The 18,209-nt window shown below is 39.0% G+C and overlaps 2 protein-coding genes across 14 annotated transcripts in view; both read left to right on the forward strand.

Moving 5' to 3' along the window:
- Nucleotides 1-6,127, forward strand: part of LOC109850868 — a 19,161-nt gene extending 13,034 nt beyond the window's left edge. For 3 of the 13 annotated variants that reach the window (XM_020420954.1, XM_020420953.1, XM_020420945.1), the window contains 4 exons: nt 3,141-3,255; nt 3,332-3,463; nt 5,133-5,519; nt 5,712-6,127. In XM_020420954.1, coding sequence (XP_020276543.1) covers nt 3,366-3,463; nt 5,133-5,519; nt 5,712-5,862 — 636 coding nt within the window. In that variant the 5' untranslated portion in view covers nt 3,141-3,255; nt 3,332-3,365 and the 3' untranslated portion in view covers nt 5,863-6,127. Of the gene's footprint in view, nt 1-1,706; nt 1,803-3,041; nt 3,256-3,331; nt 3,464-5,132; nt 5,520-5,589; nt 5,631-5,684 lie in introns of those variants that run through there. The other 10 variants (XM_020420955.1, XM_020420956.1, XM_020420948.1 and 7 more) reach the window with 9 other exon arrangements.
- LOC109850867 (probable LRR receptor-like serine/threonine-protein kinase At4g20940) lies at nt 9,164-15,245 on the forward strand. Its single transcript, XM_020420943.1, is given in 11 exon segments — nt 9,164-10,252; nt 10,255-10,990; nt 11,686-11,806; nt 12,072-12,713; nt 12,783-13,220; nt 13,222-13,343; nt 13,346-13,537; nt 14,473-14,745; nt 14,748-14,892; nt 14,894-14,998; nt 15,068-15,245. Coding segments are annotated over 11 exon segments (3,165 nt in total). The 5' UTR covers nt 9,164-9,919; the 3' UTR covers nt 15,126-15,245.

An 18,209-nucleotide genomic window follows, 5' to 3' on the forward strand; every position in this document is an offset into this window, starting at 1 on the left:
AGTCTTTAAAAAAAATATTTTACTTTAAAAAAATATTTTACTTTAAAAAACAATTTTAATCCTATTCCAAGTTTTAATCTTCTCCCCGGAGTCTTTAAAAAAATTGTTTTACTTTAATAACGAAATCCATACGCTTATTCGCCGAACTCCCTTTTCTTTTTTTAAAATGGATTTGGATCCTCTCCAATTACATAGTAATCGGAGAGTATTTAATTATTCAAATTATAATTATCTATTCTAATTTCAAAGATTAAGATATAAATACGTAAGGTTTTTACTATTCAAATTATAATTATCTATTCTAATTTCAAAGATTAAGATATAAATACGTAAGGTTTTTACTATTCACAAAAGTGATCTTCATATTAGTGCCTTTTAGGATAAAAGTGATTTTGTAGCTAAGTGACTATTTGGTTCTCCAATTTTATAGAAAAGAAAAGGAAAGCTCTCTAACAGTGGCATTTTTATAAATAGAATTTTTCTATAGCTTTCCTAAAACCTGTGTGGTTCTATTTTTTGATATATAAAAGTTTCAAAAGTAGAAAAAGTGGGTGTTTTGTAGAAACCTATTTTCTCTAGTTTTTGGAGAAATATGTAAAATGTTGACACCTCTGATTTTGACCCCATTAAAGAAAAAACCCTTGCTCACTCGTTTTTCTTCTTTCTGATTTTTTCCGCTCAAGGAAACCCTACAAACCTCCCTCCCCCATTAAATAGAATTCTTTCTGATTTTTTCGGCGCGTCTTCCCTCTGTTGTTTGCGCATCTTCCATCTCGTCCCTCTTTGGTTCGCGTCTCTTCTGTTAGGACGTAGTCCATTCAATAGCTCTTGTTTGAGTAATAACAAACTCTCATTTGGTATTAAAATTTGTTTGGCGTGATATAGTATAGGTGAAAATAGGTATCTGAAGGCTACAAGTGAAACAATGCAAAAAAAATCAGCGTTTACATTTATTTTAGCCTTGGAACCATTGATAGTCTATAGTAGCCATTTATGGTCAAGGTTCATCGATAGTGAATAGTCACAGAAATCCAGAGAATCAATTTCGAACTATCGATGGCCTATAGTAAACCATTGATGGTCTATAGTAAACCATCAATGATCATGACACCTCATCGATGGTGTACAGTGACCAATAAATTTGTTTCAAACTTGTTTTTACGATGTACTCAAGCCGTGATAATTGAGGGTTAGGATTAAGCCGATGATAATTGAGGTTTGAGACTAGCTAGGACTAGGTGTTACTTACTATGGAGAGTTAGGTTAGATGATTGATTTCGGATAGATTCTAGGTGCGGTCTTTATAAACCTATTGAATTGGGTTGTGATTCAAGAGAACTCTTGTCATAGTGAGGAAGCCCCTTCGTGAAAAGGAAGAGCAGACGTAGAATTGTTACCCAAACTATTATAAAAATCTTGCACGTTACTTGATTGGTTTTTAGTTCAGTTTTTTGCTCTCGATTTTTCTATATTTCTGCTGGTTATTCTGTGCAACTATAGCAAGCCTATTAATTATTAAACCCTCCCCCCAAGGCTTGCATCGCAGCTCTAACATCTTCTATCTCCAGTAGCTTGAAAGTCCTAATCTCAAATGCCCCTTTTCGACTAGATTCCTTGAATTTGTGGTCCAAACATGAAGAATCAAACTTAGATCTTAAGTTGATAAAGATTGGGAGTTGAAATTGAACTTATTGGGTTTATTTTAGAAGGGATTTCATTTCTTGATAGTTGGTGGCGTTTTGAGCTCCTTCATCTGCCTCTCTGAGATATGCTTCTTCATATCTTTCCCTCTGCAAAACAAGGTATAAATCTTGAAGCCTTGTTTTTATGACGTATTAAAAATCAGCTTCTTAAAAAAATAATTTTTTTTATAAATGATGCCATTTCTATGTACCGTAAAGACCTATCTGTTAGGGTTATATGTTAATTGCTACTTGCGCAGAACTTACGGTATTCATTTGTATCTTTTGTTAGATTTAATTCTTAGAAATTAATAGAACTTCATGCATGTTTGTTTAGATGTATGGATATGTGGCCGAATGATGTTATGATGTATACCTAAATTTTATTTTCATCATATCAGACTTGTTAATTCTTTTAGTAGTCAATGCATGATATTGTTTAGATGCATGCTATGGTATGAAATGCATGTAGTTTATAAATTTTAGATTGCAGATGCATGTCGTAAATATATGCATGATGTTGAACATGCTGTTGATTAAAAATTATGAAAGTGTTAGCATGTTAAAATTTCAGCGGCATAATTTATGAAAATTGGTTAAAATTAATGAAAGTTTGAACATGCTAGAATATTTTAATTATTACTTTTTGGAATAATGAGATCTTATTACCTCTTAAAGACACCGTTTATTAACGTTTTGATATGCATTTGGATAACAAGTTTGGATTCATGCTTACATGCTCAGTTTAAGCACATTCTTTGATGGTGGTCTGTGATTTGATTATTGAGTTCTTTGTGCTTAGCGCTAAGTTCGATGTTTGGTGCTTTCTTGCTTAAATGCTCATATTTATTCACATTATTTTATGGTTGTATATGCTCAGTTTGGTGCTTTCATGCATAATTGCTCAGGTTTCCTCACATTCTTTGATGGTGATATATATATATATGTTTGATGTTTTGTGCTCAGTTTGATGCTTTGTGCTCAATTTTCTTTTATTTGGTGGTTTGATTCATATATGCTTAATTACCTCAATTCAAGAACCAGACATAAAGTCAGGGAATGAGTCGTCCTCATTAATCAATCTCCTCTACCTCACTCCGGTGACGGTCTGAGCCGAACATGTCCTCTTCTGGATACGATTGACTGTGTGATCTTAGCCATTAACAAGAATAGATAATTATAATTTGAATAATTAAATACTCTCCGATTAGTATCTGCCATCGCCTCTTGTGCTGAGACTGCATGGTATATAACTTGCGCATTTGGTGGGTATACTTCACACTGAATGTTGAGAGAAGAGATTACACATTGTACCTTTTTTTAAATTTCTTTCTAATTAGCTCTTGATAACTGTTTTAGTTCATCATTTGAAAATTTCAATCTCAAGACGTTTATAAGACTACTGCAACCCAGCTGCACTCCCCCACCGATTTCACCTATTCTCACTGGTCATGGCAGCATCAACAAGAAGCGACGGCCGAGGAGTCCAAGAAGAAGAGGGCGAAGAGCACCACAAAAACCCATTTCTATCCTCCATCACCACCAAGCCCTCTTCATCCAAACTCCAATTCAGGTAAAGCCCACAACCTGTTTGATTAAATTCCTCCATAAAGTATTCTACATTTCTTTTTTATTGAATTTTTTTGAAGGAAGGAGGTCTCGGTAGCTCGATGGGACGAGGTTATGGGGATGGGAGAGATTCTCGAGAAGAAGGGAAGCTTGTGGACGACTACCGGGATCACAAGAAATGGCAAGCTTTATTGCCACATTGAAGAGATCTTGTATGTTTGAAGTATTATTATTATTGTTGTTTCTCGTTAATATTTTTGTATTAATAGAATTAGACACATTATGTCTTTGCTGACTTATTCTCAGTTTGTGACATCGAATTTTCTATCATAGTAGCTTTTTCTTGCATTTAGATTTCAATTTGTGAATTTTAATTTTTTTTGAATTAGCAACGTTTTGACGAATATCAACCCGTTATATTGGCTATTTTCTTAATGCAATTCCTTGAGAACTCGGTTTTCTTGACTTATGAATCTTGATTCTTGAGTGAATTCAGGTAATATTAGTTCTGGTATCTTTTCTTTTGTTTTCAACTTATTTATAAGAGATGGAAGGCTTGGATGAGGCTGGGAACCACAGGATTGTGAGTCACACCTATGTTATACACTTCACAAAAGCTTCATGATTTCAAAGGAATTTACATTTGTGCTTTCACAGTATTTATAAGTTCTTTATAGTCTTCCACTTAAGCAAACTATTTTTTTCATTTCTCATTTTAACTTATCTTTGCTTCCTAGGCTGTGTTCTTATACCCGTCAGTATGCACCCTCCCATAATTAAAAAAAACTACCTTCTATATGTAGCCTGTGGTTCCTTTCCCTGTTGCACTTCAAACATAGCTAACTCCTTCATGACTATATTTATATTTGTTTTTTTTTCACTTTTCGCTAGATATATGTTTTTGTCAAATGGTTATTAAACTTTTATCAACTTAATAAAAAGTTTAATAGTCAATCTGAATCATAATTCTTTTTCCATATTATATTGCATAAAGTCGCAAATATGTCATTCCTATTTTTAGTAATATGTTTTTATCTTATTAGCATGTCAACGACATTGGCTTATGATATTTTAAGATGTTAGGAGATCTAGGTTCAAACCTCATATCTGTTACTTGTTCCACCTTTCATATCGGATTCATTTATTTGTATAAAATTTATTCTATCCTGTAAATGGCTTTTTCATTTGCCGTAAGGATATTAATGTTGTTATACACTGTTAGCCAATAGAACCTGCTTTGGGTGGAAGGTTTTATTAAACACATAGGAGTTGTTAATTTTTGAGGTGGTATGAAAGCTTGTGGTAGAGATGTAGCTTTACAAATTCAGCAGGTCTTATGCCGTAGTTGATTCATACAACGTTTATGAAAAAATTTAGGGTGATAAAAGTCTACCTTGACTTGCTATATTATAACACCATTTAGCTCTGTTTTTATGCGTTTTTTTTTTCTTTTTGACAATCAGACACAATTAGCATATTCTGATTGATATTAGCATATGTGATTCCCAAGAGTTTAGTCCCACATTGGTGGGAAAGTAAGAGATTGAGTTGTTTATATGGTAAAGCCAAAGACTCAACAAGTGTAGCATCAGTTAGTCTATTTTGGTTGTGGTTGGGGCCAAACAACACACTACAGTATGTCTCACTGCTTGCTTTGCGCCAATGGGCTTATGGGCTCAGGATGTGACAGTGTGAGAAGTTGAATCTTTTGTCTTTTTCATCCTTAGAATGTTCTTGTTTTAATAGAGTTGTATTCATCAATATGATGGTGTATACAATAACCCAAGTTCCAATAATTCCAATTTCCAAGTTCCAGTTTTGAGTGCATTTTCACATCACTTGCTTAATTTTTAGTAAATCAACTTATTATATTTGTTGTAGGTTTCTTGCTGAAAGAGGGGCACTACTACTCTCCGATGGCAATGAAACATCTCTTAATATAAATGATATTTACAAGAAGATTGCAAGTGGAAAGGCTGGGTGTTCTTGGGAGGCCTTTGAGGCTTATAGACACTTAAAGTCTCTTGGTTATATTGTTGGTCGCCATGGTATCTCTTGGACTATGAAGAGTTGCTGCAGTTCAAATTCTTTGGAGGACGTATTGGACTCAAATGGAAGATTTAATCAAGTAGTGAAAGAAGAAATATTTACGAGATTCACTAATATCCAGATTGTGGAAATGAAGCTAGCATTTGATGTGTATTTGCCTAACAGCAATTTCAGAAAATCTTCTCCTGGTGAACCTATTTTCGTGCTCTCTATTTTGAGGTATGTTGCCTAACAGCAATTTCAGAAAATCTTCTCCTGGTGAACCTATTTTCGTGCTCTCTATTTTGAGGTATGAAAGGTGAATTTAATGGTTTCAAATTTCATGTTGTCTCCTAGAAGCATGAGTGAACAATTACCTAATTTCCTGAAATTTTGGTTCTGTAGTTGACGTGTTAGCTGATTTGTTTGGAGTTACACATGCAGGGATAGCCCACCCTCAAGAGTAGAAGTAGAAAAGCTCCAGCGAAAGTGCAATGGTATCCCCTTGAAGTTCTGCTTTGTTGATCATGGACGTGTTAGTTTCTTTTCTTTCGATAAAGTTGAGCTTCCAACCTTGCCATGATTATTAGTCAATAGTCAGTTTAGGTTGTAAATGATGTACGCATGAGACTCCTATTAAAAGTTTTCAGAGTAAATGTGCTTCTCCGAAATGTGACAAGAATGTAAGAGAGCGTGCGTAAAAAGATATGGCGTATGCTAAGTGAAATATTGGTCAATCACAATCTTGGTTTAACAATGATTTAAAATGTTGTTGTGTTTCTTCTTGTTGGAAATTTAGCATTCTACATGGCAAAAAGAGAAAAAATACATGTAAAATTTGAATTTAATTATTTGATGCCTGAGCTAATTTGATATTTTCATCTTGAAAGATGGTTGCCTTTCATCTTGAAAGATGGTTGCAACAGCAAGCAGTTCGAAGCAAATTATGTAGTTACTTACAGTTCTTACGCTCATTACTGGCTTGTTCGCTAGGACAAGTATCTACATGGAACAAAATTCTATTTCTATCCTCCTCTTTGGTCCTTCTGGCTCTCCCCAGTGCTCATATCGAAACTGTATAATGATGTTATCTTTAAATGATTTGTTATACTAGCGGAAGTATGTTGTTTCTTCTTCCTTCTAATGAAATTATGTAATGTACTGCAATAAAACCAACATGAACAATGTCCTATTTTAGTTCTTTCGTGTCATTCATATGAATTTTTCTGTATTAAGGATGATATTCTGAACTGTATTAAGGATGATATTCTGAAATATTCTGAACTTAGCGAACTAGCCTTTCATAGTGTTAAGCTTCAGTTGGAGTTTTTCCTTGCCCATTAGGCTCTGCATCATTCAGTTATGATCCTGTATTGTTCACCTTTATTTGTTCATCAACTCGCCTACAAGAATTATGTTTCTTCTCATGTCATCCTTGCTGAAATTATGTTCTTATACAATTGCTCATCCATCTCGAATTCTCAATATTCATAGTTCAATTTGGTATCATTTGGATATGTTTCATGGTTGTGCAATACTCTGACATGTACACATACCTGATCCCATAGCTACAGTATAAAAAATTTCCTTCATTACCGTGGATATCCCTTTATTTAAATGTCATTTATTGTTCTATGAAGCATCCTACTAATTGGAAAAATGCTGAGAGAAAATGTCATATGTTGTTTCTATCTTTTATTGTGAGCTGACATCCGAGGGTATTTCAGGGGGAATGTGAGCCAAATTTGACATTTCTATTCATCAAACCTTCCTTGGTTTGCACTTTTGATATGTTCTCTATGCTTCTTGCATTCAATGGTATTTTGGGAAATCTATGAGTAGTGAAGTTTTAGTCTTTCTATTTGTTTCCTTTTAGGGGGTGTTTGGTTCAAATGTCACAATTATAGAATTTGTAATTCCTTAGGGGATTTGTGAAATTATTCTAGAGAGGGGTGAATAGGGTAATATGCTAATCTAATCTGATTTAATGCCAATTTAAAACTTGTTAACAATTATATCCTAACAAGTATGATATACAACAACTTATAGGCAAAGATATGTAATTAAAACATGGGTGATGTAAACATGAATAACTATGCAAATGAGATAGTGCACAAAAGACAATCAAACACAAAATGTGATCACGGAGTTCGGTCCTTCCGACCTTACGTCTTCGCTCCCCATTCCCGAGGAGAACTCCATTATCTCAACCGGTTTTCAACGTTTACAACCCACAGAATTCGGTTTCCTACCTCACCGAAAAACGATTTTCAACTTATCAGGAATCACATGGAGGAAGCATAAGCTTAGCAGATGACTCCGCTAAACAAATAATGGGAAGTGGTGAACCGTGCGAGTTCTCAAGTTTAATAGGGTGGACAAAAATTATGAGAAAATTGTTTATCTTCACATTGGGAACAATCATCCTTCTTATAATCATACAGGATGGGAATTCTAGTCTTCCCCTACAGAGTCTGAGCTGGCAGCTAAGTCAGCTTCGACTTTATGCGCGTCAGTTGTGGAGTGGTCGCGGAATGAGCGCTCACTTCGGTATTAATGAGATGAGATAGGTGGCACACGAAGCCAACGTGGTCCGAGGTGTCAAATAGTACCGAGGATGAAGAAATGATGGCGTCTTCCAAGCATTTAATGTGATGTTGACGCGCTGTCAGCGGGGGCCCGAGGTAGAAGTTGCCTTTTGACTGGTATCAAGGGGCACTGAGAAGTAACGTCTTTCGAGTCGACTCAGCGAGACGCCAGCTAATTAACCAGTTGAGTAGATTCGTAGTGAGTTGCCTTTGATGAGGGGACTGACAAGTATCGCCATTTGAGTTGACCTAATGAGATGTCGATTCGGTGAGTTGGCTAGGTCGACTCTGGTTGTTTTAAGTGTCGAGTTGACTGAATGGTGCGTGACGGGGGATATTCACCTGTTGTTGGCAAGGGGCCATAATTTGGCGACTGAAAACACCATAACAGCTGGCCCGTTTCACTTGGAGTCGGCGCGGGCCGGGACCGAGTGAAATGAGAATAACTTTGGATGGATGCAGACTTGCATTAACCGGGGGAACAGAAAAGTCTTTTCGGATTTATCGTGATCGACGTCACCACAAATTCTTTTTGATTACCGCAGCCTCGTTTTTTGTGCCGGATTACGGGTTGTTCAAGGTTGGTGGGCTACGGCTTGATCCCGGAGATGACGCTTTGGATTTCGAGGATTAATCTTGATCATTGGCTAAATTCTGATCCGGCCGTCCAGATTCCGACAGCTGTGGATTTTGCTGTCTATATATAAGGCTAGGGCTAGAAGAAAGGCGATTATTGATCTTTGAAATTCCTTTTGAGAGCTCGAGATCTTTTCTTTCCGTCTTCTCCGGCGATTACTCACCCATCTACAATTGTCTCTGATCCCGTAGATAAACAGGCTCTGTTGGCAGAGTTGCACTCCAAAGTGACCCAAACGCAGATGAGGACGCTCCATGGGAGATTTGATATTCCCTTAGAGTATGAACTGATGGCACCGACAAGGTCAGAGGTCGTTTATGACCATGGACTAGATCGGGTTCCGCTGTACTTGAGGCATTTAGAGTTCGGCCTACGATTGCCCTTGTATCCTTTCCTTCAGCAAGTTTTCACGGGTTCGGGGGTGTCGCCGACGCAGATGAAGCCGAACCCCATTGGATGGCGATAAAGCCGTCTTTGAGAGTCCTGAGCCGCCTGGTGAGTGTCAAAGTGAACCAGACCGAGCCTCATTTCCTCTTCCAAATGGTGAGCAAATACAAGCTCACCAGCACCGCTTCTATTGTCCTTAGGATCATGGCCGAAGACATCTCTTGGTTCTTGGCGGAAGGAGGCACAACAGATATGTTGGCAACCCGTAAGACCGAGTTGTCAAACAGATGCCCTATCCGGCGAGAGCTAGCGTACGCTTTAAGGCATTTAAGTGTCATTTAGCCTATATTTAAGTAGCAGGTGTAATAGTTATTTGTGGGTAACAGTTCGTGAACTATAATATAAAGAATTTGGCGTTCGCAAGGAGAAAATGTTTTTTGGCGGGTAAACAAAAAAACTGAAAACATCATAAAATCAAGAAAAAAAGGACAAACAGGCTGCACTTTTCCCCACGCTATGCTCCACTTTAAGCTCAAAATTAGGGTTTCTCTTTTTTTCCTTTAAAAAATTAGGGTTTTTTCATCTCCTTCTTCATCTTTATCATTTTGGCGGGGGGTTTTGGCGGACCCTACTCCATTGAAAACCTCTTGATTGTTGGCGATGGAGTAGTTGCCCCTTTTAGTGGCCCCTTGTCAAAAATCTTTAGAGTTTTCTTCTCAAAATCGCACATTGTGAGTAAAAATCTCTCCTTTTGGAAGTGGATTTTAGCTTTTACTGTAAAAGCCGCCATCTTTAGCTCTAAAGATGGAACCTTGGTGGAAAAAAAAGCTCTCATCATTAGCTCTTTAAACCCAAAGTTTGATTTTTCTTTCTTCCCCTTTAACCTGTTCTTCTGAAGAGAACGCTGGGACTTCCCAAGCTCATTTATTGAAGAGAAGGGATGAAGCTGCTTATATTGTTAGAATCTTACAAATTTATCTAAAAGTTCTCCCCTTTCTTTCTTTAGCTCTTTCTTCAAGTATTTAGAGATGAACATCTTCAAAATAGTCTGCTTTATCTTCTTCTTTCTAATCCCAGCTCAATCTCAGCACCCTTCGTCTGATATCTTAGCTCTTCTAGCCTTCAAGAAGGGCGTAACCAATGACCCAACTGGCTACATCACCGATTCTTGGAACGAAGAATCCATCAATTTCAACTGCTGCCCTTCGTCATGGAATGGCATCCTGTGCAATGGTGGCAATGTCGCTGCTATCGTTCTCGATAACCATGGGATCAGCGGTACCGCTGATCTCTCGGTATTCTCTAACCTCACATTGCTGTTTAAGATCTCGATGAAGAACAATAATTTCACTGGGATGTATTGTCGCCTGATGATATTGGCGGGTTTCAGAGCTTGAAGTTTCTTGATGTTTCTAACAATTTGTTGTTTGGAAAGGTTCCTGATAGTTTTGGGAATCTTAAGAGCCTTCAGAATCTGTCGCTTTCGGGGAATAATTTCTCTGGGTCGATACCCGACTCGATTGGTGGGCTTATCTCGATTCAATCTCTTGATCTGAGTAAGAACTCTTTGTCAGGATCGTTGCCTTCAGGGTTGAAGAGTCTGAAGAGATTGGTTTATTTGGATTTGTCTTTCAACACATTCTCGAAGGGAATACCAGCTGTGTTTGCTGATATACTGAGCCTCGAGTTTCTTGATTTGAGTTGGAATCAATTGGATGGGGGTGTTCCTTGGAGTTTGTTAATGGAGTCAAATATTGTTCATGTTGATTTGAGTGGGAATTTGTTGAGGTCTTCCAATGTGGAAGAGATGAAGTTTTTGGCTGAAGTTTCAGAGACAGTGAAGTATTTGAATCTTAGTAACAATCAGTTGACTGGCTCGTTGATTGATGGAGGAGAAATGTCTACATTTGGGAGTTTGAAGGTGTTGGATTTGAGCTACAATCAGCTGTCTGGGCCACTTCCAGGGTTTGATTATGTGTATGATCTTGAGGTTTTAAGACTTGGAAACAATGGTTTTGATGGGTTTTTGCCAAATGGGCTATTGAAAGGGGATTCTTTGGTTCTCAGCGAGTTGGATTTGAGTGCTAACAATCTCTCAGGTGAGTGATCTTTCAGTTGTAAATATTTCTTACATCCATCACATGCTTTCTTCCATCACGTACTCGTAAAATTTTAGGAAAGCCTATGAACTAAATAGTAATTATGAAGTATTATGTGAATTGAAATTTAGTTCTAGCAATCTATCAGACATGTGATCTGTACAACGAATTACACATGATGAAGTTAGTTGAGAATTCTCTACCTACTTCTTGGTGCAAAATTCTACATTCATTTTATGCTTTCTTACAGTTCGTATAGGTAGTCTAAATGACCACCCAGAGTATTGTAATGTTCTCTTATTAATACAGCATGGCTGGTTCTAGAGGTCAACACATTTTGTACAGTTGGCGTATTACCTAAATCGACTTCGATAAAAATACATACATATTGCTGGTATGTTGATAATCAAAGGAAACACAGCCATTCAGTTCTATAAAATGGAGATTATGAAACATCAAAATAACCTAGTCCGTTATGAGATATGGATGACTAGGTAGAAAATGACAATTTTCTTCTGATCATGATAGGCAACAAAACTTTCCATATAGAAACTGCAAAAAGAAAATGATTATATTCTATTTTCGTCTGCAAGTTGGCAAAATTTCCATATTCTATTTTATTTTTGTTGTTGAATTATTTGCATTTGCATTTGCATTTACATGCGCTTGCCAACATATTATTCTTCACATCACAGGAAATATAGGTTGGATCACATCAACAACGCTACAAGTCCTTAATATCTTTCAAACACTCTCTGGTGATCTTCCACTGCTCATAGGGAGCTGCAGAATATTGGACCTCTCAAAAAACCAGCTCTCCGGAAATGAACAATTTTTCACTTCAGCCCCATTTAATTTTTTATTATTGAAATCGACCCTTTTTTTTTATTTACCAAAACCGACCCGATTTCTTGATTAGCAGCTTAATCACCTTCCTAATTAGTCGGGGTTGGCAACCCCGACTAATTAGGAAGGTGATTAAGTTGCTAATCACAAAATTGTGTCGGTTTTGGTAAATAAAAAAAAAAGGGTCGATTTCAATAATAAAAAATTGGAATGGGGCTGAAGTGAAAAATTGTTCCTCCGGAAATATTTCTGTGACATCAAAATGGGGAAATGACCTGGAATTCATCGACCTTAGTCAAAATCAGTTGACAGGACCAATTCCAGAAGTAACCTCACAATTTATGCGCCTTAATTATCTCAATCTCTCTCACAATTCTTTATCAAGAACTCTTCCAAAAGTTCTCATTCAGTATCCTAAATTAACCATTCTCGATCTTAGTTCAAATAAATATGATGGTCATATACTTACAGATTTGCTAACATCCTCCACATTGCAAGAACTTAATCTTGGCAACAATCAGCTTTTTGGTGAAATTGTGTTCTCTCCCTCGTTATCTAACAAATCGAACCTTCAAGCTCTAAATCTATCAAGCAACCGCTTCAATGGAACTTTTCCTGAAGATCTAACCTCTTTATCCCGTCTCCAAGTGCTTGACATTTCTGCAAATAATTTCTCGGGCCCATTGCCACCATCTATTACAAATCTTACCTACCTTAATTCCCTTGATATATCTCTCAACCAGTTTACTGGCCCTTTACCCTCAAATTTACTGGACACTTTAATGGCTTTCAATGCATCTTACAATGATTTATCTGGACCAATTCTAGCCAATCTGCAGAAATTTCCCGATTCCTCTTTCCACCCGGGAAATGCAAGGTTAGAGTCTCCAGCCGGTCATCCCAATAATGGCACTTCTCCATCTGAAAGACGAGGTCACAAGCCAAGGTTAGAGTCTCCAGCCGGTCATCCCAATAATGGCACTTCTCCATCTGAAAGACGAGGTCACAAGCATTTGAAAACTTCAATCAAGATAGCAATCATAGCAATATGCATCGTTGCATTTGTGATACTAATCCTCTTGGCGATTTTTGTTCACTACAAGAAAATCTCAAGATCTCATCCAGAGAGAGTGACAGACAAGAACTTAGAAAGAAAAGCTCTAGAGCCTAGCAGGCCATTAGTGGTATCAGCGCAAGACTTATTACCCGCTCCCCGAAAAGGACCCACCTCTGAAGCAATCGGCTCGAAAGAGAAAATGCCATCAGTAACTGGCTCTTCACCATCAAAGACTAGTCATTTCTCATGGTCACCTGACTCTGGTGAGGCTTATCCACAAGAAAACCTAGCTAAATTAGATGTTAGATCTCCAGACAGTTTAGCGGGAATTATATTTCTTGGATGAGACGATTACTTTGACTCCAGAGGAGTTATCTAGGGCACCAGCTGAGGTTTTAGGGAGTAGTAGTCATGGGACATCATATCTAGCTTCTTTGGATAATGGGGTTTTCCTACTGTGAAGTGGCTAAGAGAAGGAGTGGCAAAGCCGAAGAAGGAATTTGCGAAGGAGGCCAAGAAGTTTGCGAATATTAGACATCCAAATGTTGTGGGGTTGAGAGGATATTATTGGGGCCCGACGCAGAATGAAAAGCTTATTTTGTCGGATTATATTTCTCCTGGAAGTTTGGCGAACTTTCTGTACGGTATGTGCTCATAGCTCTTGCTTGTGCTTTTTTAGAATTTTCTTTTTATTGCTTAATATCAGCTTTGAGTTGTGCATGTATATTATTGACTCCACTGTTTATCCTTTGATGAATGATTGACCCTGGAACGCATCTAATTCAGATTGTCCCTTAAAAGAAACATAAGAGGACTGGAATTTTCAGAGTAAAAATAGATTTAATTTGTAGTGAAAAGCTCTTATAAACTTAAGTGGACTGTGGGCTTTGTCCATCAACTTTTCTATCCCTAGGATTTCCTTTGAGATGCGGGCTAATGTGTGATACATGTCAGGACTATCTTTTCCCAATCACACATCAATGTGCCTCAAAGCAAATCCTAGGAATAAAAAATTGATGGACAGAGCCTCAGCCCACATAAGTATGCAAGAAAATTGCTCTCAATTTGTATTTCTACCTCGGACATGAGTTGGGTTGGATGCCCCAGTCTTGATACCATGGAGTTTTTTTTTAATAAAATAAAAGGTCGATACATGGAGTTAATGGATTTTAGTTATTGTTAACATGTATTATCGATTCATACATAGTTGGGCTTATTCCTTTTGTTTCAGTTACGTTTATTATCTACTTTGGAAAAAGATGGTTTTTGTTTAAAACACAAGCATGCGCATACATACATATATATGCAAACAAACAAATATATACAGGGAGAGGGAGGGAGGAAAACTGTGAATAGGAGATTATCTTAGTCTCTTTTGTTAAAAGTTGGCTCCTTATTGTCTTTATGTTTTCTTGATCAGCGTCTCCTTGATGCATGTACTGTGCTTTTCATGTTGGAATCAATATCTAGAAGGAAGGAACCAATATGTTGATGCTTTTAGTTATATTTTGTCATATTTCCATGTGAATTTTTAGGACACCTTCATTGAGATACCCGTTTTAATCCATTTATTCATCAGATCGACCTGGACGAAGAGGCCCACCTCTAACCTGGGCCCAGCGACTCAAAATCGCCGTCGATGTTGCCCGCGGCCTTAACTACCTCCACTTTGACTGTGCAGTTCCCCACGGGAACCTCAAGTCCACTAACATCCTCCTCGACGGCCTCGACCTCAATGCCCGCGTCTCTGACTACTGCCTCCACCTACTCATGACCCAGTCTGGCACCACCGAGCAAATCCTTGGCTCTGGAGTCCTCGGTTACTGAGCCCCTGAACTAACTTCCTCGAAAAAACATCTCCTTCCTTCAAATCTGATGCATACGCGTTTGGGGTTGTGATGCTCGAGCTCCTAACAGGGAAATGTGCGGGCGATGTGATTTCTGGGGACGAAGGTGGGGTTGATCTTTGCGATTGGGTGAGGTTGAGAGTGGCCAAAGGGAGGATCGGATTGTTTTGATGGTGAATTGGGTGGTGAGATTGCTGGGAATCCGGCGGTGGGGAAGGGGATGAAGGAGATGTTGGGCATTGCTTTGAGATGTATCAGGCCTGTTTCTGAGAGGCCAGGGGGGAAGGGGATGAAGGAGATGTTGGGCATTGCTTTGAGATGTATCAGGCCTGTTTCTGAGAGGCCAGGGATTAGGTCTGTGTATGAAGATCTTTCTTCTATATGAAAGCTTGTGAGGTCTGTATGCGACTAGATGTTAGTTTTGTTTTGGTGTTTTTTGTTTTTGTGGGCGAATGGATTGTGGAGATACTGGGAATCACTTGTAATCTAGTTTTTGAGCGCATCATTTGCCTGGTCTCATGCCTGCTTATGTTTTTCTCCTGGTGAGATGAGTTGCCAATGAGACCTGGCTTTACTGAAAATCAGGGACTGGTACGTGAAGCTCCGAGGTTTTTAGATTGGATTACAAAAGCTTCGTTCAAAAAGATATCTAACTGTAACACTCACAAGTGCTTGGCATGTGCCTATGCATAGGCTTGTCCACAAAGCCCGTCGGCTCGAGTCTGGATGGGCCAGAACCCGGCTCGGCCCGGGAACCCGGGCCAAGTTGGGTTCCGAGCCCGGTGTTGGGTGTAAAAAATTGACTTCCCGTTCGAGAGGTCGTTTGTGTTTATAAGAATGGCTTCTACAATCAACGTTTTACAACAGAGAAGGGAATGGCCCTTCATATTTAACGTGGGTTCTTCGGCAGCGGTGGGACGCCTCCCTCGGAGTTCGTGCCGAGTTTGCTTCCTTTGGACGATCCGATCGAAGTTACGGTTGGAGTTCGAATGCCCGAGCTTGATGAGTATCAATGCAGAATGCACCGAGAAGGCTACAATGCAAGAGTTTGTTGAGTCAATGAGCCAAGAGTCTTCAAATCTGAGAGTTCAGATTGAGCTTTTAAAAATGTCGAATGGGCTATCCCAAAGAAGATCCAGCCTGCCACTTAAAATGTCAAGTTCTAAAGAAGACCAAGACCAAGCCAGCCCCTCAAAAGGTCCAAGTCCTCAAGAAGACCAAAGACCTCTTTTCATGTAGCCAAGTGTCGTTATTTATAGAAAAGGAGAGTCATGGCCAATCTCTTGATTTGTGGGATATGACCACGCCTGGGTAAGGAGTACGATGCTCTCCCTCTTAACTTGTGGGATGTGACCACTGATGAGACAAACCTTAATTTATGGGACGTGAGCACTGATGGGATAAGGAGTACCATACTCTCTTCTTTGAAACATGGGATGTGACCACTGATGTGACCGCTCCCATACCTCAAGTGGACGGCTGACGACCTTGACCAGCCTTCAGGCGAGTTGGAGATTCTACAACAGGCGAGCTTGCAGCTGTCGGGAGAGCTTGCCTTGTACAGGCGAGCTTCAAGCAAACGGGTCAGCTTCAAGCGTGTAGGCGAGCTTGGATCATATAGGCGAGCTTCCAGCTGTCGGGCGAGCTATCCTTGTGCAGGCGAGCTTCCAGCCGTCGGGCGAGCTTGTCTTATGCAGGCGAACTTCAAGCATGCATGTGAGCTTCAAGCATGCAGGCGAGCTTCTAACTGTCAGGCGAGCTTGGCATGCGAGGCTGTGCAAGCGAGCCAGCCTCATTCAGGCGAGCTAAACTCCTTTGCAGGCGAGCTCTAGAACATGCTATGAAGAACATGCCATAATTTTCAAATAGCAAGTCAGAATTTGACGAATTATATATGAAAATCACCTATCGACGAGACGGAGCTGACCAAACCGACCCAAAGGGTTCGATTTGCCTCCGTTCGTTTCGCCAAATTCCTTCCGGTTTGAGAGATATCAGTATTTTTCCTTTTTTGCTATTTCGGGCGAGGTTTTAGTAGTCTTGTTCTGAACTTCTCTGATAGGGATTAAAGCTAATTTTTATTACCTACACCCGAGTACAAGCCGGTTCGCCGACGCCCGGGCCTGGGCCCGGCCCGGAATAGGACTGGCCGGGCAACAAATTCGGGTCGGGCGGCCCGGATCCGAAGCCCGACCCGGCAGCAACGCTCACCGAAGGTCATCGTTGCGAGCAAAAACCAGGTCGGGCCGGGTCAACCCTGCCCGGCCCGGCGTCAACGTTCACCAAGTGACTGTTATGGCCGGGTCGGACTGGCTCAGCCATAACGACCAGATTTGATTTTTGACCGTTTTGTCCCCAAAAACAGTCAAAATGGTCATATGGTGAGGGTTTTTTGGTCATTTACCTAGGAAGCTGCCTCTATAAATAGAGGGGGGGTTTCACTTCTTCTCTTCACACCAAAACTCATATACTTCTCTCTAATACTCTATTATTCAATCTTATACTCTCTTATACTCTCTAATAATCTCTTATACTTTCTAATCATTCCATCAAATGGCTTCCGAATCTGATTATGAAGAGCAAAACCTATCTCCTACCGATCTTGAAATGAGTCTTTCTACAACAGCTACTCATATCGATCCTACCGGTGTTAATCCTGAATTCGGTGGTGACGATTCTACACCAAGAGCTCCTAAAAGACCGAGATCCGATGTGTAGAATTTTTTCGAGAAGATAGACGTCACCAAGGATGAACACGGTAGGATCCTCACCCAGAAGGCTAAATGTGCGTTGTGCGGCAAGACTTTCCAAGCTCATCATAAGAGTGGCACCAACCACCTCAAACGTCATATAGAAAAACACAACAAAGGCCAGAATCCTCAAGGTGATATCCGACAATGTATGATTTCCCAATCCTCCTCTTCTGGTAGTCTCGGTAGTTGGAATTATGACGCTGCCCGAGCTAGAAAATGCGTCATCAGGTTTATCATTCTTAAAAACATTCCTTTTAAATTAGTAGAAGATGAATTTGAAGATATGTTTAGAGATGGTTTTTATCCCGCATTTACAAAATTTTCTCGTCAAACCTGTCAACGTGATATTTTAAAATATTATCAGGAAAAACAAGGGAAAATAATTTCTTATTTTAAAAATTTAAACTGTAGATTTTCTTTAACTTCTGATATTTGGACATCTAGAGCACAAACTGGTTATTTATGTATCACAGCACACTGGATTGATAAAAATTAGCAAATGTTTAAAAGAGTTATTTCCTTTATTGCAATTGAAGAGACACATACCGGTATTAATATTACAAATTTAATAATTGAAGAACTTATGAAACTAAAAATTGATCAAAGAATATTTTCTTTTTTACTAAGATAATACAAGTAATAACAATGTAGCTGTTGATTTTATCAAAATAACTATGTCATTGCCATTTCCATGTCATAGTGATCTTTTCCATATT

This window comes from Asparagus officinalis, chromosome 7 (assembly GCF_001876935.1).
Source record: "Asparagus officinalis chromosome 7, Aspof.V1, whole genome shotgun sequence".
Lineage (NCBI taxonomy): Eukaryota > Viridiplantae > Streptophyta > Magnoliopsida > Asparagales > Asparagaceae > Asparagus > Asparagus officinalis.